The sequence below is a fragment of the Schistocerca piceifrons genome, chromosome 1 (assembly GCF_021461385.2).
Source record: "Schistocerca piceifrons isolate TAMUIC-IGC-003096 chromosome 1, iqSchPice1.1, whole genome shotgun sequence".
In the NCBI taxonomy this organism is placed as follows: domain Eukaryota; kingdom Metazoa; phylum Arthropoda; class Insecta; order Orthoptera; family Acrididae; genus Schistocerca; species Schistocerca piceifrons.
Window position 1 is genome coordinate 939,494,266 of NC_060138.1, and position 27,952 is coordinate 939,522,217.

The window sequence follows — 27,952 nt, forward strand, 5'->3', positions numbered from 1 at the left end:
ACGGTTTCGTTTAATCTTCTCTTCAGTTGTGTGAACCAGTTTATCAGTAACCACAGACGGGCGTCCAATTCGTTCTTCATCGTGCACTTGATCACTTCCTTCATTGAACAGTCTGACACATCTTCTAATCATTGAATCACTCATAGCATTTTGTCTGTAAACCTCGCAGATTTGCCGATGAATTTCCTTTGGTTTAACTTCCTTCGCATTTAGAAAACGAATCATAGACCTGATTTCACAAGCGGCGGCATTTTCAATTTCGGTTGACATTATAAAGAAGCACTACAAAGCACACGTCGGCAACAGTGATCTGAAAATGGCGTACATGTCTTCTCCTTGAGTCAGAGTCACTGCCATGCATGCTCGGAACTGCGATCGTAGCGCCGCCGTGGATAGAAATAGAAACGGAACTTACTTTGTGGGCGACCCTCGTAGCTTTAAAGTGTTGACAACTGCAGTGGGAGGAGGATGTGCAGCAAGCAGTTACGGATCTATTCACGTAGCAGGGCACGAGTTTTATCAAACGGGTGTCTTCAAACGGTTGCGTCGGTAGGATGATTGCCTTTGCGATTTTATCTGACTGGCATATAGATTCTGGATTTACAGCCTTCAAACAGAAACATTCTGCTCATCCCCTTATAAAATAATTTCACTTCTAATACCAGGAAAGCTTCGGGACACCCTGGCACTACACCAGGGGGGGGGGGGGGGGGGCAGATGAGACCGACCTCCCCAAAAACATAGTGAATATATCGAGACCGATAAACGTTAAAAATTACTTTCTTATGTCAAAAAATCGACCACCATGACCGTTGCAGCTTATCAACGCCCACTCCTCGATGTATTTACTTGTTCTTGATAATTTCGGACCGCCATAGCCACCTCGCGCTGTAAAACCTGCCCTCCTCGTAACAGACATGCTCCACTCTCGTCTATTCTTTGTCGTATCTTTCTATTTCGGGCTGAAACTGTCAGATTAGTTTTGAAGGTTCAATATTTAAAATGTCGTCAGTTTATTTTTCCAACGGTCACTTATTTTCTTAAGATACTATGCTCTCAAGCAACTGTTTAAAAAAAAAAAAATTGCTCAAGTCCCCATCAATTGAGATGAATAATCTGCTTGTGTTTTTCTTTCTCAGTTACCACTCTCCTTCGCTCGTAGAATTATTACACGACTCCACACCTTCTGTCTTGGAATTAAGAAGTCATTCGTTCTCCTACAGTTTTGGTTCTCTTTATTTGTCCTAATCACTTGTTTTAATGTTGTAATTCGCTATCTATATTGCTTAACTGACACATAACGAAGACGGCAAGCCCCAACTCTGCACATTTTCCACTTCTATTATTATTATCTAATTGTTACTGCTATTGTATTACCCACAGCACCATCTTGTTTAATGATACCATAAAATTAACACGAATATCTGGAAACTGAAGACAGAATCTCTTATCAACGAGTCTCTCGTAGAGCGGTCATAGAAAAATGCATCTTTTGAATTAGAAATGTGTTGAAAGAAGTGAAATCATGAGCTCAGAAAGAAAATTTTCAATCCATGTACCAGATATCTTCTCTTTGTGGTCTTATCATACGCAGTTTATAAACTGGATTAATTTCTGCGTGTCATATTACACGGTTTCAGCAGCATTACAATATCGATAAAGGTAATAAATATATTCTAAGAGACGGTGATTATTGTGTTTTGTGAACAAAACGGCCTAGCTTGCTGAATAAATTTCTTTGTTTATTACATGTTTCGCCTATTGCCACCATCAGGCATAAAAAAAACTAGCGAAACAAGGTTCAGTGCCAATATTAAAATACGCGTATATGCTTAATCGGGGTAACAACCGCGATTACCCCACCTTGATTACGCATATGTTTAACATTGACGCTAGACCTCGTTTCCCAAGAACAAAGATTTTTATACCTGATGATGACAGCAGCCGAAACAGTGTTAACAAAGGAAATTCATTTGGTGCATACACGGTTTTATTCGCAAAACATTACCATATGGATTTGCGAGTTGTTGTTGTAACTCATCCAACGAATCGCAGCGTTGCGGCGAAGTATTTGTGTCGCTTCTTTAGCCTGGTGTTGTGTTAATTGCACGGAAATAACGCGGATATATTCGATGAGGCAACTTCTAGTGGCTACTACAAATACGTTTATTACTCACCTTGCTCCTAGGAAGTAGATATTTCGTTATCTTTGAGCCACAGTAAACTACTTAAATACAATGTAAGAAGAAACGATGATGAAGTAATAAAAGCAGCTCCAATATTCCCTCTGTGCTCTTTCATCCTATTCACCGATTTACACAGGAATATTTGTTTTTGAGATTACCCATGAATGCACATATTCACACAGACTGTGCAGAGTACACATTTGCTCTCTGCGCACTTGAAGGAAGTTATCGGAAGATTGTTATCTTCGTCATTTGACGGGAGACACTATCTTATGTACGTCTGTCGGGAGCTTAAAGAGTGAGCAGTCAGCACACTTTCGCTTCGATTTAAAGGTTTTTTTAAATAAATGAAAAAGGAGACAACAAGATAGTCAAGTCCTAACACAAACGTATCCGAGAGCAAAGCAGTTTTAAAGAATTATAACTGCTTATAGATGATATTTAAAATTGTTTAACTGAGAATCGTAGGCTTTGTCGTTTGACACGATTATAAGAAATGCTGAACTGGGAAGGGAACTTCTCTGCCCTGACATTCTGCTGCCTACTTGTATTAAAGCACGTATCGTCATAGTACTGAATAGCATCTCTTATTCCGTAAAAACAGGTTTTTCCAGCTTTCTGCTAGATTTTTAAATCTTTAAATGTGAATCTAAGATAATCCTAAAATATAATGTTTGTTTTTATCGTCTAAAATACGCATCTACCTGCTTCTCAATAATAGTAGTTCATTCTTTCCGCGCACTATACGAGATTGGAATGACAGCTCACAACTCGCCAGTGTCTACATTGTGTTCAAAAGTATGCGGACACCTGGCTGAAAACGACTCAAGTTCGTGGCGCCCTCCATCGATAATGCTGGAATTCAGTGTGGTGTTGGCCCACCCTTAGCCTTGATGACAGCTTCCCCTCTCGCGGGCATGCGTTCAATCAGGTGCTGGAAGGTTTCTTGGGGAGTGGGAACCCATTCTTCACTGAGGAGAGGTATCGATGTCGGGCGGTGAGGCCTGGCACGAAGTTGGCGTTTCAAAACATCCCAAAGGTGTTCTGTTGGATTCAGGTCAGGACTCTGTGCAGACCAGTCCACTACACGGATGTTATTGTCGTGTAACCACTCCGCCACAGGCCGTGCATTATGAACAGGTGCTCGAATGTCTTGAAAGATGCAATCGCCATCCCAGAATTACTCTTCAACAGTGGGAAGATAGAAGGTACTTAAAACATCAATGTAGGCCTGTGCTGCGATAGTGCCAGGCAAAACAACAAGGGGTGCAAGCCCCCTCCATGAAATACACGAGCACACCGTAACACCACCGCCTCCGAATTTCACTGTTGGCACCACACACGCTGGCAGATATGTTCACCGGGCATTCGCCACACTTTCACCCTGCCATCGGATCGCCATATTGCGTACCGCGATTCGTCACTCCACACAAGGTTTTCCACTGTTCAGTCGTCCAATGTTTACGCTCCATACACCAAACGAGGCGTCGTTTGGTATTTACCGGCGTGATGTGTGGCTTATGAGCAACCGCTCGACAATGAAATCCAAGTTTTCTCACCTCTTGCAGTCTGAAATTCCTGTGCGATGGTCTGCCTATTACACATTACGACCATCTTCGACCGCCGGCGATCTCTGTCAGTCAACAGACGTCATCGCCCTGTGCGATTTTGTGCTGTACATGTCCCTTCGCGTTTCTTCTTCACTATCACACTGGAAACAGTGGACCTAGTGATGTTGGAGTGTGGAAATCTTGCGTACAGACGTGTGACACAAGTGACACTCAATCACCTGACCACGTTCGAAGTCCGTGAGTTCCGCGGAACGCCCCATTCTACTTTCTCACAATGTTTAATGACTACTGAGGTCGCTGATATGGAGTACCTGGCAGTAGGGGGCAGCACAATGCACCTAATATGAAAAACATATGTTTTTGGGGATGTCCGGATACTTTTGATCACATAGTTTATGTAAACATACAGAAAACAGTGCTGCTGTCGGTAACGCCTTTATAAGACAACAAGTGTCACAATTGTTAAATCGGTTACTGCTATTACACTGCAAGATCATTAAGATTTAAGTGAGTTTGAACATGGTGTTATAGTCGGCGCACGAGTGATGGGACATAACATCTCCGAGATTGCAATGAAGTGGGGATTTTCCCGTACGACCATTTCACGAGTGTACCGTGACTATTAGGAATCCAGAAAACATAAAATCTCCAACATCGCTGATGCCGGAGAAAGATCCTGCAAGAACATGACCAACGACGACTGAAGAGAATCGTTCAACGTGACAGAAGTGCAACTTTTCCGTATACTGTTGCAGACTTCAGTATTGGACCATCAAGAAGTGTCAGCGTGCGAACCATTCAACGAAACATCGTCCTTTTGGGTTTCTTGGCCGAAGACCCACTCCTGTACACTTGATGACTGCACGACACAAAGCTTTACGTCTCGCTTGGGCCCGTCAACACCGACATTGGACTGTTGTTGACTGGAAATATGCTGCCTGGTCGTTTCAAACTGTCGAAGCTGCGTTGGGAAAGTACCAGAGCTCAAAGCACTGATAGAAATCACTGAAGTTCAAATCGTTATAGGTACTATTGGCAGTCCGCTTACGCTTCGTTTATTTCAAAGTAGCAAATCTATAGAATACATTTGTAGTTCGGCAGAATAAATACAAACAACTGGAGCAGAAGAATAAAGAAAAACTTGCATCACATGTCAGCACCGCCATACATATATAAACTCCGAACAGCCCTTTTACATCAGCAACATGTTGTCCCATATAACTAGAAAATCTGGCGTGACCAGTGCTCACACTTGGAAACCTTGGTTCGACGAACTAACGCACCACCGAATTACCCATGGGAGTACCACAAAGCAGAAGATCACAGTTATGCTTTTCCTGTGCTCCGTGGGTCATGTGGTACTTATTATTTACAACTTACGCACCTTCTCCTGGATGAAAGCGCATAGCACAAACTGTATCGATATTTTGAGTGATTATCGATACGAAACATTTGGTACTGTCTGACATCTGGAGGTTTGGTTGTAAGAAACTAACTACGGAGGTGGAAGTAGCTTTGGTTCATCATATAAAACATTTTTTTAAGGCAAAGATAGTGACTTATAATTACGCACTTCGTGTATGATATGATACGAGCTACGTGGAGCGATCTTCCCGTTGGAGGTTCGAGTCCTCCCTCGTGTGTGTGTGTGTGTGTGTGTGTGTGTGTGTGTGTGTGTGTGTGTGTGTGTTGTCCTTAGCGTACGTTAGTTTAAATGAGATTAAGTGGTGTGTAAGCTTAGGGACCTATGACCTCAGCAGTTTTGTCCCATAGGAATTTACCATCTCGAGGAGCGACTGGCACGCCGCGTTGCGCCCGGCAAAGCGATAGAGTCGGTTGTTACACTGCCGCCCCACTGTGTACAAGCCAAGGGCTTCCACCGTTTCTACGCGCTCCGCCGAAGCGGGTTGCCTCAGCTTTGTATCGTGAATAGCAACGCACGTCGTATGGACTCAGTGTGAACTGCGCTTAAGACTTCCAGCAGACTCTGGAGTTCGGCAGTGGTGGCCAGTAATCATGTGCTACAGCGAACTGTAAATATCACACTAAGCCTACGCAATTTCGCTTCAAATGCGACCCAGAAATCGCACTAAAATTGCATCCTCGTATGCAAAGAAAACGGACGAAACAGTATTTTGCAGCGCTCTCTCCACGAGAACCAGACACCAGTATCGAGTGCTGAAACGACGGTCAGCCGTGCTTCGATCAAGTCAGAGAAGCTCTACCGTTGTTTGTTTTCTACTGTGCATACTCTGATGTGACTTCACCCCTTCCAGTACTACGAGTACTACATTTCTAACAGCACCAGGTCAGTTGTTTGCTTTGAAATTGCATGTAGCGAACTGTGAAAGCGCAGAGTATGAGGGATTACGTCTCCACCGTGGGCGATTCGGAATCCATCATCAAATATGAAGGCAACCTTGTATATAACAATCTACCAGCTTAAGACTTTATGATGTCCACCTTTCAGACTCACAATCACGTCCACCTTTTAATTTAATCGACGGCGAAGGCCACAGATTTGTATGAGAAAAGTAACTGACATTTGGAAAGTTGTCAGGCAGAGGCTATCGAGTACAAAAAGGACAGCTCCTAAATATATTACACCAGCATATTTTATAAACACAAATGATGTTCTGAACGCAATAACAAAACGCAGTGCTGTCAACTAGATCAAATGACATACAGTACACTAGATACTGTCAGAAGAAAAGTTTTCTGGATGTATATTACTACCCAGCTTCACAAACTAAGGAAAAACCTACAAAATGTAAGGAAATGTTCACATATTTAGTATAACCTACGATTGTATAACAAAAAATTAACTCATTGAAATAGACTAGAAAAAATAAAACTGAATAAAAGTTAATCTTAAGAGTTGCGATAGATATCCACAAATCGGATATTTCATCGGCAATGGATATACATTAAAATTTGATGACAATTTACATGCACAAATCCTGATCAAGCAAACAGTAAGTGTCTTCCCATAACTATTCGTGGGTATGTTATGAAGTGCACGACGATTCATAAATTGATCGCTTTGTTGTTATGTTACTGTGTAACGTTATTCTGTTAGATAGAGTTTTGGAAAAAAGTGACCTACAGCACAGAACAGTAAGTGGGCACCAGTTCGATTCCCGCCAATATATTTTTTTTTTTAAATTGTTTTGTTCCTCACTATGTTAAACTAATAATTATAAAATTTAAGTATGTTTAAACAGTCCCATTTAGGTGCGTAAAATTAGTATGTTCAATTTATGTGTAGGCTTTCGCGGCCGATGTCACTGAAGTTAAAATCTTTTTGTGTTGTTGCACCACGTCATACTTCTCTAAATGATCTAAGTTTCTACCCCTCTGCTGGGATCTCCTTCAGGATTTTGTGGTGTGCTCAAGCTGCAGTGGGCACCACAAGGTCCTGAAGAAGATGCCAGCAGAGGGGTCGAAACGATGATAGTTTGGAAGAAATTTGCAGATGATGTTAACTTGAGATTCAGTTAGTTGCGATTATTATCACTGTAAGGAAGGTGGTAAGGAAGGTGGTATAGGCCGGCACATTGTATCCACTGAACTTCCGTCTTGCCCACCTGCATGTCGAGGAAGCGCAGGTCCTGCGGGCGCCGCTGGTCGTCGTACTGGAAGAGCATGTTGTTGGCGCTGCTGTCGCCGTGGCAGACGACGGCGGTGGCCTCGTCGACGTCGGCGAGCAGCCGCCGCAGCCGGTCGTACAGCTGGTCGCGCAGCGGGCGCACGGCGGCCACAGCGGCGCGCAGCGGCTCGTCCCACTGGCGCTCGTCGCTCAGCGACTCCACGGCCATGAGGAACGCGTTGTCCACCGAGTCGCTCGTCAGCAGGCGCGCCGCCGTCGCGAACGTCAGGTCCGGCTGCAGCATCCGCCTCAGGCGCTCCGCCGTCTCCGGGCTGTCCCTCTTCAGAACCAACGTTGTCGCGTGAAACTGGGCCAGTTTCTGTGGAGACCAGATAAGGGAGAGATAGGGATCTGACTAAACTCTACCATCTGGTGAACAAGATGTATGAGACAGGCGAAATACCCTCAGACTTCAAGAAGAATGTAATAATTCCAATCCCAAAGAAAGCAGGTGTTAACAGATGTGAAAATTACCGAACTATCAGTTTAATAAGTCACAGCTGCAAAATACTAACGCGAATACTTTACAGACGAATAGAAAAACTGATAGAAGCCGACCTCGGCGAAGATCAGTTTGGATTCCGTAGAAATGTTGGAACACGTGAGGCAATACTGACCCTACGATTTATATTAGAAGAAAGAATAAAGAATGGCAAGCCTACGTTTCTAGCATTTGTAGACTTAGAGAAAGCTTTTTACAATGTTGATTGGAATACTCTCTTTCAAATTCTCAAGGTGGCAGGAGTAAAATACAGGGAGCGAAAGGGTATTTACAATTTGTACAGAAACCAGATGGCAGTTATAAGAGTCGAGGGGTATGAAAGGGAAGCAGTGGTTGGGAAGGGAGTGAGACAGGGTTGTAGCCTATCCCCGATGTTATTCAATCTGTATATTTAGCAAGCAGTAAAGGAAGCAAAGGAAAAGTTCAGAGTAGGTATTAAAATCCATGGAGAAGAAATAAAAACTTTGAGGTTCGCCGATGACATTGTAATTCTGTCAGAGACAGCAAAGGACTTGGAAAAGGAGCTGAACGGAATGGACAGTGTCTTGAAAGAAGGGTATCAGATGAACATCAACAAAAGCAAAACGAGGATAATGTAGTCGAATTAAGTCGGGTGATGCTCAGGGAATTAGATTAGGAAATGAGACACTTAAAGTAGTAAAGGTGTTTTGCTATTTGGGGAGCAAAATAACTGACGATGGCCGAAGTAGAGAGGATATAAAATGTAGGCTGGCAATGGCAAGGAAAGCGTTTCTGAAGAAGAGAAATTTGTTAACATCGAGTATAGATGTAAGTGTCAGGAAGGCGTTTCTGAAAGTATTTGTATGGAGACCAGATAAGGGAGAGATAGGGATCTGACTAAACTCTACCATCTGGTGAACAAGATGTATGAGACAGGCGAAATACCCTCAGACTTCAAGAAGAATGTAATAATTCCAATCCCAAAGAAAGCAGGTGTTAACAGATGTGAAAATTACCGAACTATCAGTTTAATAAGTCACAGCTGCAAAATACTAACGCGAATACTTTACAGACGAATAGAAAAACTGATAGAAGCCGACCTCGGGGAAGATCAGTTTGGATTCCGTAGAAATGTTGGAACACGTGAGGCAATACTGACCCTACGATTTATATTAGAAGAAAGAATAAAGAATGGCAAGCCTACGTTTCTAGCATTTGTAGACTTAGAGAAAGCTTTTTACAATGTTGATTGGAATACTCTCTTTCAAATTCTCAAGGTGGCAGGAGTAAAATACAGGGAGCGAAAGGGTATTTACAATTTGTACAGAAACCAGATGGAAGTGAAACGTGGACAATAAATAGTTTGGACAAGAAGAGAATAGAAGCTTTCGAAATGTGGTGCTACAGAAGAATGCTGAAGATTAGATGGGTATATCACATAACTAATGAGGAGATATTGAATAGAATTGGGGAGAAGAGGAGCTTGTGGCATAACTTGACTAGAAGAAGAGATCGGGTGGTAGGACATGTTCTGAGACATTGAGGGATCACCAATTTAGTATTGGAGGGCAGCGTGGAGGGTAAAAATCGTAGAGGGAGACCAAGAGATGAATACACTAAGCAGATTCAGAAGGATGTAGCCTGCAGTAGGTATTGGGAGATGAAGAAGCTTGCACAGGATAGAGTAGCTTGGAGAGCTGCATAAAACCAGTCTCAGGACTGAAGACCACAACAACAACAACAGGGATCTGTATGCAACGGGCAATCTTACGCTTTCCGTACTCCAACAGCGATGGTCCAAATCCGGTTCCGATCACCAAGATTCAGCTTTTCCGTGGTTTACTTAAATTGCTCCAAGAAAATGCCAGGATGGTTTCTTTGAAAGGTTACGGCGGATTTAATCGGGTGATCCCGACTGCACGCAGACCAAATATTTTACGTACTCTCTAAGTTGTCATTTTTTGAAATAGGTCAACTGCACGAGGTGATCAATTTTTGAGTCAAGTCAACTGCGTGCCGATGAAAACAGAAGTTGCCACTACAGCATTTTCTTTACCATTTTCGCAGTCTTAGCACTCTATCCCTGCTATGCTAGACGAGTCATATGTATGCTATTCCACATAATTCAGTGGTAGCCTTTCATTTTACACTGTTGGAAGTTATTGGTCTGTCTAAGTTATCAATGGCTTCATGGTTATGATTAGTATACAGAATATAGCTGAAGGATCATTTAAGTAAATGCGTGACTTATATGATTTTGCTGTACTCCTCCACGCTATTCTAAGTTGTGTTTCTCAATCTTTCCGAAATTTAGTGCTTTCACTTGCATTATGCTTCACAGGAATGTCACAAACCATTTCCAATCAGGAAAAAATTCAAAAGCAAAGATCGCTTAAATACTGTTTACTGGATAACCGGTTTCGACACACTAAAGGTGCCATAATCGGATCTGAATGTAGAGTAACATTTATAAAGCATTTGGATATAACGATACATGGGCCACACCAGCTGATATAAAATCGTTGTCACAAACAATAAAAAACAACTGCTCTCATGGTCATTTTTTCCCATAAGTTATGTAAAACCGAAGTCACAAGATAGTGTGTTGAAACCGGTTATCCAGTAAACAGTATTTAAGCGATCTTGGCTTTTGAATTATTTCTACAACAAAGTGAACGATCCACTACGCACTATGTGTTCACTGCATTTTTAATCTATTAGTCACATACGAGGAGTAGGCACCGGAACATACAGCACACCACTTTACACACACTGAGAAAGTGACTGATGGTAGGTGTTGCCAGCAGTTCAATGCAAACTTCATCAAGTAGCAAATAAAACACTTGCGCGCACCGAGCGAGGTGGCGCACTGGTTAGCACACTGGACTCGCATTCGGGAGGACGGCGGTTCAATCCCGTCTCCAGCCATCCTGATTTAGGTGTTTCGTGATTTCCCTAAATCGTTTCAGGCAAATGCCGGAATGGTTCCTTTCAAAGGGCACGGCCGATTTCCTTCCCCTAACCTCTAATGACCTCGTTGTCCACGGGACGTTAAACAACACTAACCTAACCTAACCTAACTTGCGCGCAGTCTTCCTGTTTGCTGAGTTAATGCTGAATCTGCTCTCGTGCAGTAGGGCAAACAGTAAAGCTTTTCCGCGCACTCGGTACCCACCAGATTTAATTCCCCATTCTTGACACAGTGCGGACATGTCCTCCGGCTCTAATGAAATTTCACATAACAAACTCACTTTAATGTTGACGAAGTGAGACTGTTGCTGCGTGTTTCTAATTCCAGAAATAAACTAAGAGAAACAAAAATAAAGACGACACTTGAGCTGTGGAATGAAAGGCAAATATAACAGATCAGTTCAAATGGCTAAAATGGCACTAAGCACTTTGGGACTTAACATTTGAGGTCATCAGTCCCCTAGACTTAGAACTACGTAAACCTAACTAACCTAAGGACATCACACACATACTTGCCCGAGGCAGAATTCGAACCTGTGACGCAGCAGCAGCAGCAGCGCGGTTCCGGAATGAAGCGCCTAGAGCCGCTCGGCCACAGCGGCCCGCAGCAGAGAGGAAGTAACAAGGTATCGGTAAACTTACAGATAATATTTACTTACTTTTACCTGAATATGTTATTAAAACCTGTAATTCATTCAAGAATTACATGGATTCGCTTTCTAAATGTAACCTGTTCGCGTTAGTTCTGTAAGGATGAAAAGAAGTGTGGAATTTAACTTCCCGTCTTTAACGTAATCATTAGAGAAGGACCACAAGTTGGATAAGGATGAGGAAGGAAATTTCCCGCGCTCTTTCGAAGAAACCAGCCCGCATGTGTCTATAGCGATTTCGGGAAATCACGGAAAACGTAGACCTGGATGGCCGGCTGGGGATTGGAATCGTCGTCATGCTGAATGCGAGTACAGTGTGCTGATCACTGCGTCACCTCGCTCGTTGCATTAATATTTGCATGTTTTGGTTTTCGCTAGGTTGTGAGGCTGTGTAGTGATATACAGGCAAAAATCTTTTCTTCTGTCAGTACGTAATGTACTGTATGTCCTCTGATCAAGTTCACAGCATTGCGTTTTGTAATTGGATATGGAACGTCATCGGGGTTTAGGAAATCTGAAGGTACAGTAAATTTGGGAGCTGTCCCTTTTGTACTCGATGGTTTCTGTCTGACAGTTTGCCAAATTTCAGTTACTTTTTTCATACAAATCTTTGGTCTTCACTGTCGATTAAAGTAAAGGACGGACGTGACGGTGGGTCTGATAGGTGACAATGTAAAGTCATAAGTTAGTCGATTCTTTTCTATTAACTGCTGTATACCAGGTTGCCTTCACATTTGATGGGTGATTGCGAACCGCCCACGGTGAAGTCATGAGAACAGGCCTTTAAAAATCCCTCATACTCTATGCTCGCACAGTACGCTGTGAGCTGTGAGCGACATAGCCCTCGTAGTGCCGGAAGGGATGAAGTCACATCAGAGTATGCACAGTAGAAAACAAACAACGGCGTTGCTTCTCCGAGTTGATCTCTGAGGCACCTACGTGAAAAATAAGTGGAAGACCCACGATGAAAAGAAACAACAGACTGGGTTGAAGACCGACAGTAGGAATGCTGCACGAGGGAGCTCTACCGAGTAGCCACGAAAGAAGAAAATGAAATCCAGAAATAAGGAGGAAGCGACAGGGGCATCGGATTTATCAGATGTCTGCGACATTAGTGATGATGTTCATGATAGTGATTACTGTAGGTGACCAGTTTACTGGTACTGCAATTACTATCTGAAAAAGATGCATGCAGGTTTCAATGCCGCTGACAGGATCCTCGAAATCTTCCATAAATGGAAAATCCAGTTTCACGAAGCTGAAGATGGATAGTGCGTCAGTGTAATATTGCGTCAGGATAATATTTTCACCATTATGTCTTCAGTGCTTATCAGAGGCATTACACACGTATTAAACATCATAGGTTATCTACATGTACATCTACATGACTACTTTGCAATTCACAGTTCACACATAAGTGCTTGACATAAGTGCTTTCAGACTATTTCTCTACCGTTCCCGTCTCGAATAGCACGAGAGAAAAGCGAACACTGAAGTCTTTCGAAGCGTTGACACTCAAAGCTGCTTCCTGACCGCTCGTATAGTCTTCATGGTAACTTTTTACTATTCTTCCTGCTAAAAAGTGGCATGTTAGGATAACTATGGTGGAGGTGGACAGCGATCACGCACCCTTCTCTCCAAAGTAGACCCCAAAGGGTCAATGAAATTGAGATCTGGTGACTGCGGCGGCTAGGGGAGATGGGACAGCTCGTCCTCGTGCGCAAAAATCCAGTGCTGGACGATGTGAGCTGTTTGGACAGGGGGCATCTCGTCTTGAAACACAGCATCACCATTGAGGAACAAACATTGTATAATGGGGTCGACCATCTCAGCCAAAATGGTGGTGGCCGAGTGGTGCTAGGCGCTTTAGTCTGGAACAGCTACGGTCGCAGGTTCGAATCCTGCCTCAGGCATGGATGTGTATGATGTCAGGTTAGTTAGGTTTAAGTAGTTCTAAGTAGTAAGGGACTGATAACCTCAGATGTTAAGTCCCGTATTGCTCAGAGCCAATTGAACCATTTTTTGAACCAAAATGGTCACTTGATCCTTGGCAGCAATGCGATCGTGAATAGTAACGATGTGTCCCATGGAATACCACGATATCGCTGCCAAAATCACCGCCCCCCACTCCCCCCACTCCCGCTCCCATCCCTCGCCAGGGTTTACTCTTGTTACGTGAAAACTCTGTCAGAAGTTGGGAATAGTGTTGAATAAGTCCTCTGACCATATGTCTTATTCTGGTGCTGAAAGGCTTCGCGAGGACAGCTTTTGCAGCTGTCGTTGTCTTATTTTTCGTCAAAATCTTGCTCAATGACTGTCCGTCAAGATCATTCAATAGGCACTTTCGTTCGCGCTGTGACTTTGCGTATTATTTTGAATTTTGGGCTCCATAAGATTCCCTTTCTGTGCAGCGACCGTGGAATATAATTTTAATAATAATTTTAGCGTATTATGTTCCTCCGCTTTTCCTGTACGCAAGAACTCCCGACAACTTGCTAACGTTCAACTTCACTTAGCTCTGGTATGAGGCACTCACAGCTACACAGAACTCTGTTCTGATAGCTACTGACACTTGCAAGGTACTGAGGATATTGCACAGGTGCCGTTCGTGGTCAAATGCAACAGTGCCATCTGCAAGCTTGGCTGGAAACTGCATTTTTGTCAAGAAAAAACGCTTTTCGTGGAGGTATGTACCGTCTATGCAACTAATTGAAGGCAATTTGTTTATTGCCTTACGCGTTGTGCTTCTTTTGTTTGGGAAGCATCATCAGGGGCGATTTCCAGCGCTGTTAACTGACGTGTGCAGTCCTGAAGACGCATTAGTTAATTTCCATACTCCAGCTGGCCGATTTGTGGCGTTCTTTCACCCACTTTTGTCACATCGCATGATTGAAGGAAATGTGTTTATTGTCATACATGTTGTGCTTCTTTTATTTGGGAAGCATCATCAATGGTGATTTTCACCGCTGTTAATTGATGTGTCTAATCCTGGAGATGTAGTAGTTAGTTACCATACTCCAGCTGGCTGATTTCTGGCGTTCTTTCGCCCACATTTGTCACATCGCATGTGTCACTTGCACTCCGTCTTCAGGCCACAAGTGACCCATAGGGACCATCCGATCGCCGGGTCATCCTCAGTTGAGGATGCGGATAGGAGGGGCGTGTGGTCAGCACACCGCTCTCCCGGTCGTTATGATGGTTGTCTTTAACCGGAGCCGCTACTATTCGGTCTAGTAGCTCCTCAATTGTCATCACGAGGCTGAGTGCACCCCGAAAAATGGCAACAGCGCATGGTGGCTGGATGGTCACCCATTCAAGTGCTGGCCACGCCCGACAACGCAGACCGGTGTATCCACTACTGTAAGGCCGTTGCCTGCCTCAGTCACTTGCATATCACAAAATGGAAACTGCAAGTGATATATGCGATGTGACAAATTTGGCCGCGCGGTTTGAGGGGGTTCGAGTCCTCAAAATGGTTCAAATGGCTCTGAGCACTATGGGCCTTTTGAGGTCATCAGTCCCCTAGAACTTACAACTACTTAAACCTAACTAACCTAAGGACATCACACACATCCATGCCCGAGGCAGGATTCGGACCTGCGACCGTAGCGGTCGCGCGGTTCCAGACTGAAGCGCCTAGAACCGCTCGTCCACTCTGGCCGGCTCGAGTCCTCCCTCGGACGTGTGTGTGTGTGTGTGTGTGTGTGTGTGTGTGTGTGTGTGTGTGTGTCTGTGTGTGTGTGTGTGTGTCTGTGTGTGTGGGGGGGGGGGGTTCTTCGCGTAAGTTAGTTTCTGTTACTTTAATTAGTGTCGTAAGTCTACGGGTCTAGGGACCGATGACTTCAGCTTTTGGCCCCTCAGCAATTCACACACCATGAATGACAAAATTTGGGTGAAAGAACGCCAGAAATTGGCCAGCAGGAATATGGAAACTAACAAATACATCTCCAGGACCACATACATCAGTTAACAGCGATGGAAATCGCCACCGATAATGGTTCCCAAATAAAAGAAACGAAAGTGGTCTGGCAATAAACAAACTGCCTTCAATTAATTGCATAGACGGCACATACCTCCACGAATATAAAGCAGCTAAGGGAAAGACGGGAAACAGGAAAGATGAAGAAAAACGTTCTTTTTAAACATAAACGCAGATGATAGCGAAGCCTGCAGGTGACACTGTTGTATTTGAGCAGGAATGGCACTTGTGCAATGTTTTTAGTGCGTTGCAAGTATGACTCGTGGTCAGAATCGTATTTTTACCGGTGGTAAGATACAGGCGTTAGTTTTCATTGTTATTGTGAATTTTGGTAAATGGCCTTTACCATCTACATCTACATTTATACTCCGCAAGCCACCCAACGGTGTGTGGCGGAGGGCACTTTACGTGCCACTGTCATTACCTTCCTTTCCTGTTCCACTCGCGTATGGTTCGCGGGAAGAACGACTGCCAGAAAGCCTCCGTGCGCGCTCGAATCTCTCTAATTTTACATTCGTGATCTCCTCGGAAGGTATAAGTAGGGGGAAGCAATATATTCGATACCTCATCCAGAAACGCACCCGCTCATAATCTGGACAGCAAGCTACACCGCGATGCAGAGCGCCTCTGTTGAAGAATCTGCCACTTGAGTTTGCTAAAGATCTGCGTAACGCTATCACGCTTACCAAATAACCCTGTGACGAAACGCGCCGCTCTTCTTTGGATCTTCTCTATCTCCACCGTCAACCCGACCTGGTACGAATCCCACACTGATGAGCAGTACTCAAGTATAGGTCGAACAAGTGTTTAGTAAGCCACCCCCTTTGTTGATGGACTACATTCTCTAAGGACTCTCCCAATGAATCTCAACCTGGTACCCGCCTTACCAACAATTAATTTTATATGATCATTCCACTTCAAATCGTTCCGCACGCATACTCCCAGATATTTTACAGAAGTAACTGCCACCAGTGTTTGTTCCGCTATCATATAACCATACAATAAAGGATCCTTCTTTCTATGTATTCGCAATACATTACATTTGTCTTTGTTATGGTCAGTTGCCACTCCCTGCACCAAGTGCCTATCCGCTGCAGATATTCCTGCATTTCACTGGAATTTTCTAATGCTGCAACTTCTGTGTATACTACAGAATGAGCCGCGAAAAGCCGCGGAGAGGAACAAGACGAGATCGGCGGGCTCCCCGCTACTCACCCTGATCGCGAGCTCGGCGTGCGGCAGGTCGAGGCCGACGCGGCGGTCGGCCATGCGAAAGCCGAGCGGGCGCAGGTCCTGCAGCACGACGACGCCGGCGGGCGAGGCGTACAGGCAGCGCGGGAAGAGCGCGGCGGCGGCGGCGCCCAGCCGAGGCACCACCTCGCCATAGCCGCACGCCTCGCGGCTGAACGCCTGCGCGCAGCGGAACAGCCGACGTCGCTTCGCGTCCGCTGGCCACAGCTTCACCACTAGCTGCTCCTCGAACGCTGTCGGCAGCCGAAGAGCACCCTCTGACGACTCGAAAGTTCCACAGGCCGCCCACAAAAATCGTGCAAACAAATCACCCACGCACTGTCCGCCCCCGGTAGTTGAGTCGTCAGCGCGACCGACTGTCAATCCTAAGGGCCCGGGTTCGATTCCCGACTGGGTCGGAGATTTTCTCCTCTCAGGGACTGGGTGTTGTGTTGTCCTAATCATCATCATTTCATCCCCATCGACGCGCAAGTCGCCGAAGTGGCGTCAAATCGAAAGACTTGCACCAGGCGAACGGTCTATCCGTCGGAAGGCCCTCGTCACACGACATTTCATTTCACCCACGCACTGTTAACTGAATCGGTTAGTTTCAAAGCTCAGTAAGTCATTCATTTTACAATTCCCTTTTGTGTCTCCGATTTGAAGGGAAGATACCGGGTGATCAAAAAGTCAGTATAAATTTGAAAACTTAATAAACCACAGAATAATGTAGATAGAGAGGTAAAAATTGACACACACGCTTGGAATGACATGGGGTTTTATTAGAACAAAAAAAAGTATTGCTAGACGCGTGAAACATCTCTTGCGCGCGTCGTTTGGTGATGATCGTGTGCTCAGTCGCCACTTTCGTCATGTTGGCCTCCCAGGTCCCCGGACCTCAGTCCGTGCAATTATTGGCTTTGGGGTACCTGAAGTCGCAAGTGTACCGTGATCGACCGACATCTCTAGGGATGCTGAAAGACAACATCCGACGCCAATGCCTCACCATAACTCAGGACATGCTGTTCACAACATTATTCCTCGACTACAGCTATTGTTGAGGAATGATGGTGGACATATTGAGCATTTCCTGTGTAGAACATCATCTTTGCTTTGTCTTACATTGTTATCCTAATTATTGCTATTCTGATCAGATGAAACGTCATCTGACGGACATTTTTGAACGTTTGTATTTTTTTGGTTCTAATAAAACCCCGTGTCATTCCAAGCATGTGTGTCAATTTGTACCTCTCTATCTACATTATTCCGTGATTTATTCAGTTTTCAAATTTATACTGACTTTTTGATCACCCAGTACATTATTGTGTTTCTAAGTCACTGACTTGAGGGATTTATCAGCGTAACAGCATTTTACTGCTACACTACTTTGTAAACATCAGCTTACGTTGTAAAGCGAATTTCACTAATCGTGGGATGCACACTGTTTTCGTTTATTATAAAATAATAGGATTTGTCGACCTGGAAAAAGCGTTAGACAACGTAAAATCGTGCAATATCTTCGAAATTCTTAGAAAAATGGGGATAGACTGGTAATATACAATATGTACAAGTGCCAAGACGGAATAATAAGAGTGGACGACCTAGAATGAAGTGCTATAATTAAAAAGGGTGTAAGACAGCGATGTAGTCTTTCGCCCCAACTGTTCAGTCTGCACATCGAACAAGCAGTGATGGAAATAAATGAAAGGTTCAGGAGTGGAAATAAAATTCAAGATGAAAAGACACCAATGATATGATTAGCTGATGACATTGCTATTCTGAGTTAAGGTGAAGAAGAATTACAGGATCTGCTGCATGGAATGAACAGTCTGATGAGTACAGAATATGGAGTGAGAGTAGATCGAAAAAAGACGAAAGAAATGAGTAGTAACAGAATTGAGAACAGCGAGAAACTTGACATCAGGGCTGATGGTTACGAGATAGATGAAGTTAAGCAATTCTTTATATAAGAATATACAGCCTACAATTGCAGGTTAACTTTATCGTTCACCTAGGTTTAAACGTTAGTAATAACGTCTTCTTCAGAACATAAAATATTATTTAAAAGCCGATGCATAACCATAAGGTTTTGTCACTTCTATTAAACAAGCAGTCGCAAATTCACTTTAAGCCAGTTGTATGGGCATCAAGTTTTGTAAAGTTGACTTAGGGCATGGCTTGTTTTAGGCAAACTTTTAAATAATATTTTATGTTCTCAAGAAGTCGCTATTACTAACGTTGAAACCTAGGTAAACGATAAAGTTAACCTGCAACTGTAGGCTGTATATTCTTATATAAACAATATCAGTTGCTGTCGCTGCATAAAAATGTTAAAAATTAAGCAATTCTGCCTCCTAGGCAGCAAAATGACCAATCAAATGTTTTATTTTTTTTTATTTTTTTATTCCAGTGTTTGATCACAATACAAATTCGTTTGACGATGGTCGGTTTCAGTCAGTAATTGCTGTCTACAGATCTTTTTTATATTGTAGATCTGTAGATAGTCATTACTGACCGAAACCGGTCTATTGTCAAAGGAACTTATATTGCGATGTAAATGTCGTGTGACTAGGGCCTCCCGTCGGGTGGACCGTTCGCCAGGTGCAAGTATTTCGATTTGACGCCACTTCGGTGACTTACGCGTCGATGGGGATGAAATGATGATGATTAGGACAACAGAACATTCACTGAGCGGAGAAAATGTCCGACCCAGCAGGGAATGTAACCCGGGCCCTTAGGATTGGCATTCTGTCGCGCTGACCATTCAGCTACCGGGGGCGGACTGTATTGTGATCAAAGACTGGAATAAAAAAAAAACATTTGGTAGTATTGGATCACTGTTTACATTCGCAGCTAGTGAAAATAACCAACGACGGACGATAAAGGAAGATATCAAAAGCAGACTAGCGCTGGCAAAAAGGGCATTCCTGGCCAAGGGAACTTTACTAATATCAAACAGAGGCGTTAATTTGAGGAAGAAATTTCTGAGAATGTACGTTTCGAGTACAGAATTGTATGGTAGTGAAACATGGACTGTGGGAAAACCAGAACAGACGAGAATCGAAGTATTTGAGATGTGGTGCTACAGACGAATGTTGAAAATTAGGTGGACTGATAATGTGAGGAATGAGGAGGTTCTGCGCAGAATCGGAGAGGAAAGGAATGTGTGGTTAACACAGACAAGGAGAAGAGACAGGATGATAGAAAATCTGTTGGGACATGACAGAATGACTTCTATGGTACTATACGGAGCTGTAGAGGGCGATATGCACAGATATAGATGTCGTTGCCGCGCGGGATTAGTCGAGCGGTCTGGGGCGCTACAGTCATGGACTGTGCGGCTGGTCCAGGCGGAGGTTCGAGTCCTCCCTCGGGCATGGGTGTGTGTGTGTGTTTGTCCTTAGGATAATTTAGGTTAAGTAGTGTGTACGCTTAGGGACTGATGACCTTAGCAGTTAAATCCCATAAAATATCACGGCGCGTTTCGTCACAGGGTTATTTGGTAACCGTGATAGCGTTACGGAGATGTTTAATAAACTCAAGTGGCAGACTCTGCAAGAGAGGCGCTCTGCATCGCGGTGTAGCTTGCTCGCCAGGTTTCGAGAGGGGGCGTTTCTGGATGAGGTATCGAATATATTGCTTCCCCCTACTTATACCTCCCGAGGAGATCACGAATGTAAAATTAGAGAGATTAGAGCGCGCACGGAGGCTTTCAGACAGTCGTTCTTCCCGCGAACCATACGCGACTGGAACAGGAAAGGGAGGTAATGACAGTGGCACATAAAGTGCCCTCCGCCACACACCGTTGGGTGGCTTGCGGAGTATCAATGTAGATGTAGATGCAGATTTGAACATTTTTTTGAACAGATTTCGTTAATGCCGCGTATAGAAGAAGTAAGAGAAGAGTGCATCAGCGCAGCTGTCATTTGTACTCAGGTGATTCATGTGAAAATGTTTTCGAAGTGATTATGGCCGCAAGAGGAGAATTAACAGACTTTGAACGCAAGTGGTAGTTGGATCTAGACGCATGAGACATTCCATTTCGGAAATCGTCAGGGAATTCAATATTTCGAAATCCACAGTGTCAAGAGTGTGCCAAGAATAATACGTTTTAGGCATTACCTCTCACCATGGATAATACCGTGACCGGCGGCGTTCACTTAACGATCGAGAGTAGCGCTATTTGCGACTTAACGACCGAGAGCAGCCGCATTTGTGCCGAGTTCTCATTGCTAACATACAACCAACACTGCTTGAAAGAACTACAGGAATCAATGTTGGGCGTACGACGAACTTATCCTTTAGGACAGTGCGGCAAAATGAGATGATAATAGACTATGGTAGTGAAGGACCGAAGCACGTGCCTTTGTTAACTGGACGACATCGCATGAAGCGCCTCTCCTGGGCTCGTGACCGTGTCGTTTGTACTTTAGACGATTCGAGAACCGTCGTCTGGTCAGCTGAGAGCCGATTTCAATTACTAAGACCTGATGGTAGGGTCCCAGAGTAAAGCAGACCTCACAGAGCCATGGACTCAAGTAGTTAACAAGACACTGTGCAAGCTGCGGGTGACTCAATGATGGAGTGGGCTATGTTTACAAGGAATGGAGTGGGTCCTCTCGTCAAGCTGACTCTCGTCCAGGTGAACCGATCACTGACTGGAAACGTTTATGTTCGGCTAACTGGAGACCATCTGCACCCACTCATAGGCTGCTTGGTCCCAAACAACGGTGGAATTTTTATGGATGACAGTGCGCCGCTCCCTTGGGCCACAATTGTTCGTAATTGGTTTGAAGAAACTTCCTGGCAGATTAAAACTGTGTGCTGGACCGAGACTCGAACTCGGGACCTTTGCCTTCCGCGGGCAAGTGCTCTACCAACTGAGCTACCCAAGCACGACTCACGCCCCGTCCTCACAGCTTTACTTCCGCCAGTACCTCGTCTCCTATCTTCCAAACTTTACAGAGGCTCTCGGCTCAACACACAGTTTTAATCTGCCAGGAAGTTTCATATCAGCACACACTCTGCTGTAGAGTGAAAATCTCATTGTGGAAACATCCCCCAGGCTGTGGCTAAGCCATATCTCCACAATACCCTTTCTTTCAGGAGTGCTAGTTCTGCAAGGTTCGCAGGAGAGCTTCTGTAAAGTTTGGAAGGTAGGAGACAAGGTACTGGCAGAAGTAAAGCGGTGAGGACGGGGCGTGAGTTGTGTTTGGGTAGCTCAGTTGGTAGAGCACTTGCCGCTTGGCACACAGTTTTAATCTGCCAGGAAGTTTCATATCAGCACACACTCCGCTGCAGAGTGGAAATCTCATTCTGGTTTCAAGAACATTCTGGATAGTTCGAGCGAAAGATGTGGCCACCCAGATCGTCCGACATGAATCTCATCTAACATTTATGAGACATAAAAGAGAGGGCAGTTCGTGCACGAAATCCTGCACCTGTAACACATTCGTAATTATGGATGGCTATAGACACAGCATGGCTCAGTATTTCTGCAGGAGCTTCCAACAATTTGCTGCGTCCACGCCATGTTGAGCTGCTGCAATACTCAGGACAAAAGCAGGTCCTACACGATATTAGGAAGTATCCCATGTCTTTTGTCACTTCAGTGTAATAAAAACAGCGGGACTGAAATAGACTCCATATGTAGGATACAATAAAGTAGTGCTTCCACGGAATTGGGATGTTCCTTCCAAATCTACATCTACATCTACATGATTACTCTGCATTTCACATTTAAGTGCTTGGCAGAGGGTTCATCGAACCACAATCATACTATCTCCCTACCATTTCACTCCCGAACAGCGCGCGAGAAAAACGAACACCTAAACCTTTCTGTTCGAGCTCTGATTTCTCTTATTTTATTTTGATGATCATTCCTACCTATGTAGGTTGGGCTCAACAAAATATTTTCGCATTCGGAATAGAAAGTTGCTACTGAAATTTCGTAAATAGATCTCGCCGTGACGAAAAACGTCTTTGCTTTAATGACTTCCATCGCAACTCGCGTATCATATATGCCACACTCTCTTACCTATTACGTGATAATACAAGACGAGCTGCCCTTTTTTGCGCCCTTTCGATGTCCTCCGTCAATCCCACCTGGTAAGGATCCCACACCCCGCAGCAATATTCTAACAGAGGACGAACGAGTGTAGTGTAAGCTGTCTCCTTAGTAGACTTGTTGCATCTTCTGAGTGTCCTGCCAATGAAACGCAACCTTCCCCACAATATTATCTTGTGGTCTTTCCAACTGAAGTTGTTCGTAATTTTAACACCCAGGTACTTAGTTGAATTGACAGTCTTGAGGATAGTACTATTTATCGAGTAATCGAATTCCAACGGATTTCTTTTGGAACTCATGTGGATCACCTCACACTTTTCCTTATTTAGCGTCAACTACCACTTGCCACACAATACAGCAATCTTTTCTAAATCGCTTTGCAACTGATACTGGTCTTCGGATGACCTTACTAGACGGTAAATTACAGCATCATCTGCGAACAACCTAAGAGAACTGCTCAGATTGTCACCCAGGTCATTTATATAGATTAGGAACAACAGAGGTCCCAGGACGCTTCCCTGGGGAACACCTGATATCACTTCAGTTTTACTCGATGATTTGCCGTCTATTACTGCGAACTGCGACCTTCCTGACAGGAAATCACGAATCCAGTCGCACAACTGAGACGATACCCCATAGGCCCGCAGCTTGATTAGAAGTCGCTTGTGAGGAACGGTGACAAAAGCTTTCCGGAAATCTAGAAATACGGAATCAACTTGAGATACCCTGTCGATAGCGGCTATTACTTCGTGCGAATAAAGAGCTAGCTGCGTTGCACAAGAACGATTTTTTCTGAATCCATGCTGATTACGTATCAATAGATCATTCCCTTCGAGGTGATTCATAATGTCTGAATACAGTATTTGCTCCAAGACCCTACTGCAAACCGACGTCAATGATATAGGTCTGTAGTTCGATGGATTACTCCTACTACCCTTCTTAAACACTGGTGCGACCTGCCCAATTTTCCAATCTGTAGGTACAGATCTATCGGTGAGCGAGCGGTTGTATATGATTGCTAAGTAGAGAGCTATTGTATCAGCGTAATCTGAAAGGAACCTAACCGGTATACGATCTGGACCTGAGGACTTGCCCGTATCAAGCGATTTGATTTGCTTCGCAACCCCTAAGGTACCTACTTCTAAGAAACTCATGCTAGCAGCTGTTCGTGTTTCAAATTCTGGAATATTCCATTCGTATTCCCTGGTGAAGGAATTTCGGAAAACTGCGTTCAATAACTCCGTTTTAGCGGCACAGTCGTTGGTAACAGTACCATCGGCACTGCGCAGCGAAGATATTGACTGTGTTTTGCCGCTTGTGTACTTTAGATACGACCAGAATTTCTTCGGATTTTCTACCAAATTGCGAGACAATGTTTCGTTGTGGAACCTATTAAAGGCATCTCGCATTGAAGTCCGTGCCAAATTTCACGCGTCTGTAAATTTTAGCCAATCTTCAGGATTTCGCGTTCTTCTGAACTTCGCATGCTTTTTCCGTTGCCTCTGCAACAGCGTTCGGACCTGTTTTGTGTACCATGGGGGGGATCAGTTCCATCTCTTACCAATTTATGAGGTATGAATCTCTCAATTGCTGTTGCTACTATATCTTTAAATTTGAGCCACATCTCGTCTACATTTGCATAGTCAGTTCGGAAGGAATGGAGATTGTCTCTTAGGAAGGCTTCTAGTGACCTTTATCCACTTTTTTAAATAAAAATTATTTTGCGTTTGTTTCTGGTGGATTTGGAAGAAACGGTATTGAGCCTAGCTACAACGACCTTGTGATCACTAATGCCTGTATCAGTCATGATGCTCTCTATTAGCTCTGGATTGTTTGTGGCTAAGAGGTCAAGTGTGTTTTCGCAATCATTTACAATTCGCGTGGGTTCGTGGACTAACTGCTCGAAATAATTTTCGGAGAAAGTATTTAGGACAATCTCGGAAGATGTTTCTGCCTACCACCGGTTTTGAACGAGTATTTTTGCCAACATATCGAGGGAAGGTTGAAGTCCCCACCAACTATAACTGTATGAGTGGGGTATTTATTTGTTATGAGACTCAAATTTTCTCTGAACTGTTCAGCAACTATATCATCAGAGTCTGGGGGTTGGTAGAAGGAGCCAATTATTAACTTAGTTCGGCTGTTAAGTATAACCTCCACCCATACCAATTCGCACGGAGTATCTACTTCGACTTCACTACAAGATAAACCACTACTGACAGACACAAACACTCCGACACCAATTATGCCTAATCTATCTTTCCTGAACACCGTCTGAGACTTCGTAAAAATTTCTGCATAACTTATTTCAGGCTTTAGCCAGCTTTCTGTACCTATAACAATTTCAGCTTCTGTGCTTTCTATTAGCGCTTGAAGCTCAGGGACTTTCCCAGCACAACTACAACAATTTACAAGTACAATTCCGACTGTTCCTTGATCCAAGCACGTCCTGTATTTGCCATGCACCCTTTGAGATTGCAGCCCACCCCGTACTTTCCCGAGGCCTTCTAACCTAAAAAACCGCCCAGTCCACGCCACACAGTCTCCTCTACCCGTGTAGCCGCCAGCTGAGTGTAGTGAACTCCTGACCTATTTAGCGGAACCCGAAACCCCACCACCCTATGGCGCAAGTCAAGGAATCTGCAGCCAACACGGTCGCAGAACCGTCTGAGCCTCTGATTCAGACCCTCCACCCGGCTCTGCACCAAAGGTCCGCAGTCCTGTCAACGATGCTGCAGATGGTGAGCTCTGCCTTCATCTCGTAAGCAAGACCGGCAGCCTTCACCAAATCAGATAGGCGCTGGAATCCAGAGAGAATTTCCTCAGATCCAAAGCGACACACATCATTAGTGCCGACATGAGTCACCACCCGCAGCTGGCTGCACCCTGTGCTCTTCATGGCATCCGGAAGGACCCTTTCCACATCAGGAATGGCTCCACCCGGAATGCACACTGAGTGCACACTGGGTTTCTTTCCCTCCTTAGCCGCCATAACCCTAAGGGGCCCCATTACGCGCCTAACATTGGAGCTCCCAACAACTAATAAGCCCGCCCTCTGCGATTGCCCGGACCTTGGAGGCTGAGAATCATCCTTTGAAACAGAGCAGGCAGCTGCATCTGGTTCAGCCAGAGACAGTACCTGAAATGTGTTTGTCAGACGCACCGGGGAGGCTTTCTGATCAGCCTCCAGGGACGTCTTTCGCTGCCTGCCACGCCTTGGAACGACCTCCCAATCAACCACAGGCGAGGGTTCAGCCCTACTGTGGGCAGCAACCAGGGCAACCACAGCGGCAGACCGATCTGGAGACAGACGGGACGAGGTTGACATCCCCATGATACCCAAGTCCGGCTTCCCACAGTGCCCATTGGCAACAGTCTCAAGCTGCACGACCGAAGTCAGCGCCGCCTGCAGCTGTGAGAGAAGGGATGCCAACTCAGCCCTCATCCAAACACAGCAATCACAGTCCTGTCCATTCTAATCGATGTTGAACAACAGTTACTGTAACACGAGTATCTGCCTAGATAATGCAAGGGAAACACGCAAAGAATATATGAACTAATCTGTACAAATGCCTAACGATTGCGCTACAATCAGCCTGAATTTACGATTACAGTAACTAAAACTCGAGATGACACCTCCTATACGAAACTATGTAACAAATAAGTGAGCTAGGAGTATATGACTTGCTGCTGGCAGCTGCTTATCCAAAGGTGGCAGGGAGAACACTGGCTGTGACCAACTGACACTGGCCGTTCAAAACAAAAACAGAAGACAAACGACTACGCGAATTTACACTATTCAGGTACTAAAACGCGATGCTACAACTACACGTTTTCTACTTACTCATTTACTAATGAAACATGATTTGATTGTAAATGCCTTAACTAATTCAAATCATTTCTTGTCCCGTGTTGGAACTGGTGAAAAATAATCCGTTTCATATCCAGTACAACGTTTTGTGTTGTAAGGTGGCGTCGTCTCCCGACCCTCATTTCTTACATGTTCCGTCCTCACAATCGTATTCTGCACATCAAGATGCTTCATTCGAACCCAAACTCGATAAGGTAGAGTCAATTTTGTATGAATTCATGTAAGCGATATGCAGATCTAATAAGTAAATCGCAAGTGCGCACTGAGGCTGAAAAAGTAGAGGCTGGCGTACACAACATGACGGCCACAGGAATTTTCGTTCTAAAGAGGAAACCAGCCCGCTGGGAAGACCATCTCCTCAGAGGGCCGGGTCAACAACATACCTACTGCGGCCGAAGCGACCGCCCAGAGAGAGGACAGCTTTTGCCAGAGTGAAGGGACAAAGACCTCCATCTTATACTTAAAAGCAAATTCCGCTACATTGTGTGGGAGCGCCCAGAAGACCCATTTTTCCACGTACCGACTGCATAGTTACGGAGTTCTCACAGGAGGACAGTATATGCCTAACGCAGATGCTCCATATTTCCGCATTGGTCAACACAAACTAAACGTCATTCTCCCATTTAAAAGAGCAACGCTGATTGGTGGAATATTTCTGACGCAAAGAGCCAGAGGAGTGAGGGAAGGCAGCGAATGATATACCCTTGCAACTTTTCCAGAAAAAGGAGCAATTCCGTTGTTGCTCTTGGAGCGGAAACACGTAACTAGAGTGAGTGCACTCGTACGTGTATGAAAATAGCGAGGAACAGTCTCTCTTCATTACTTCACTGGGAGAGCACCTCTGTTGTTAGCGAATCGTAATGAAACTCTATATTGAGTTGCTCACGAGTAAGCGGTGTTCACTGTGTTGGCCGCCACACTTATTGTACAGTGTGAACACGGACAGAGTAGTAGTTAAACGCCTGTGAGCGAATATTGAGTGGCATCACAGTGGACTGGTTATCTGACCGGTGTACTACGCCAATAGTTAGACTATGGGCGGATAGGAGTCCTTGACTTCATCAAGGTGTAGGGAGAGTTTGATTGGCGAAAGTCAATCCAGATAGAAAGAGATAGTTGTGTTATTTGTCAGCAGCGAGCGACACAGGCAGTAGTCACCGCAGCTCACGGTATTGTGCACTACAGCGTATGCGAACCCATCTGTCCTCCATAACAGTACACTCCACCACATTTCTCACGCGACAGCCTTGACTGTACCTAGAAAAGTTATTCAAGTTGTATAGGTGCGGCTCTCAGCCATTCTGCCGAGTAAATAA

The 27,952-nt window shown here is 44.6% G+C and overlaps 1 protein-coding gene and 1 non-coding gene across 2 annotated transcripts in view; both read right to left on the reverse strand.

The window, feature by feature from the left end:
- The window catches only part of LOC124776701, a 118,377-nt gene that overhangs the window by 9,463 nt on the left and 80,962 nt on the right, over positions 1–27,952 (reverse strand). Inside the window, exons 2-4 of the mRNA XM_047251815.1 lie at positions 16,684–16,952; positions 7,510–7,725; positions 7,345–7,446 (exon numbers count right to left, since the gene is read on the reverse strand). Of these exons, the coding sequence (XP_047107771.1) occupies positions 7,345–7,446; positions 7,510–7,725; positions 16,684–16,952 (587 nt within the window). The remainder of the gene's footprint in view (positions 1–7,344; positions 7,447–7,509; positions 7,726–16,683; positions 16,953–27,952) is intronic.
- Positions 21,520–21,594, reverse strand: Trnap-cgg. Its single transcript has one exon. It is a non-coding gene; the product is annotated as a tRNA-Pro (tRNA).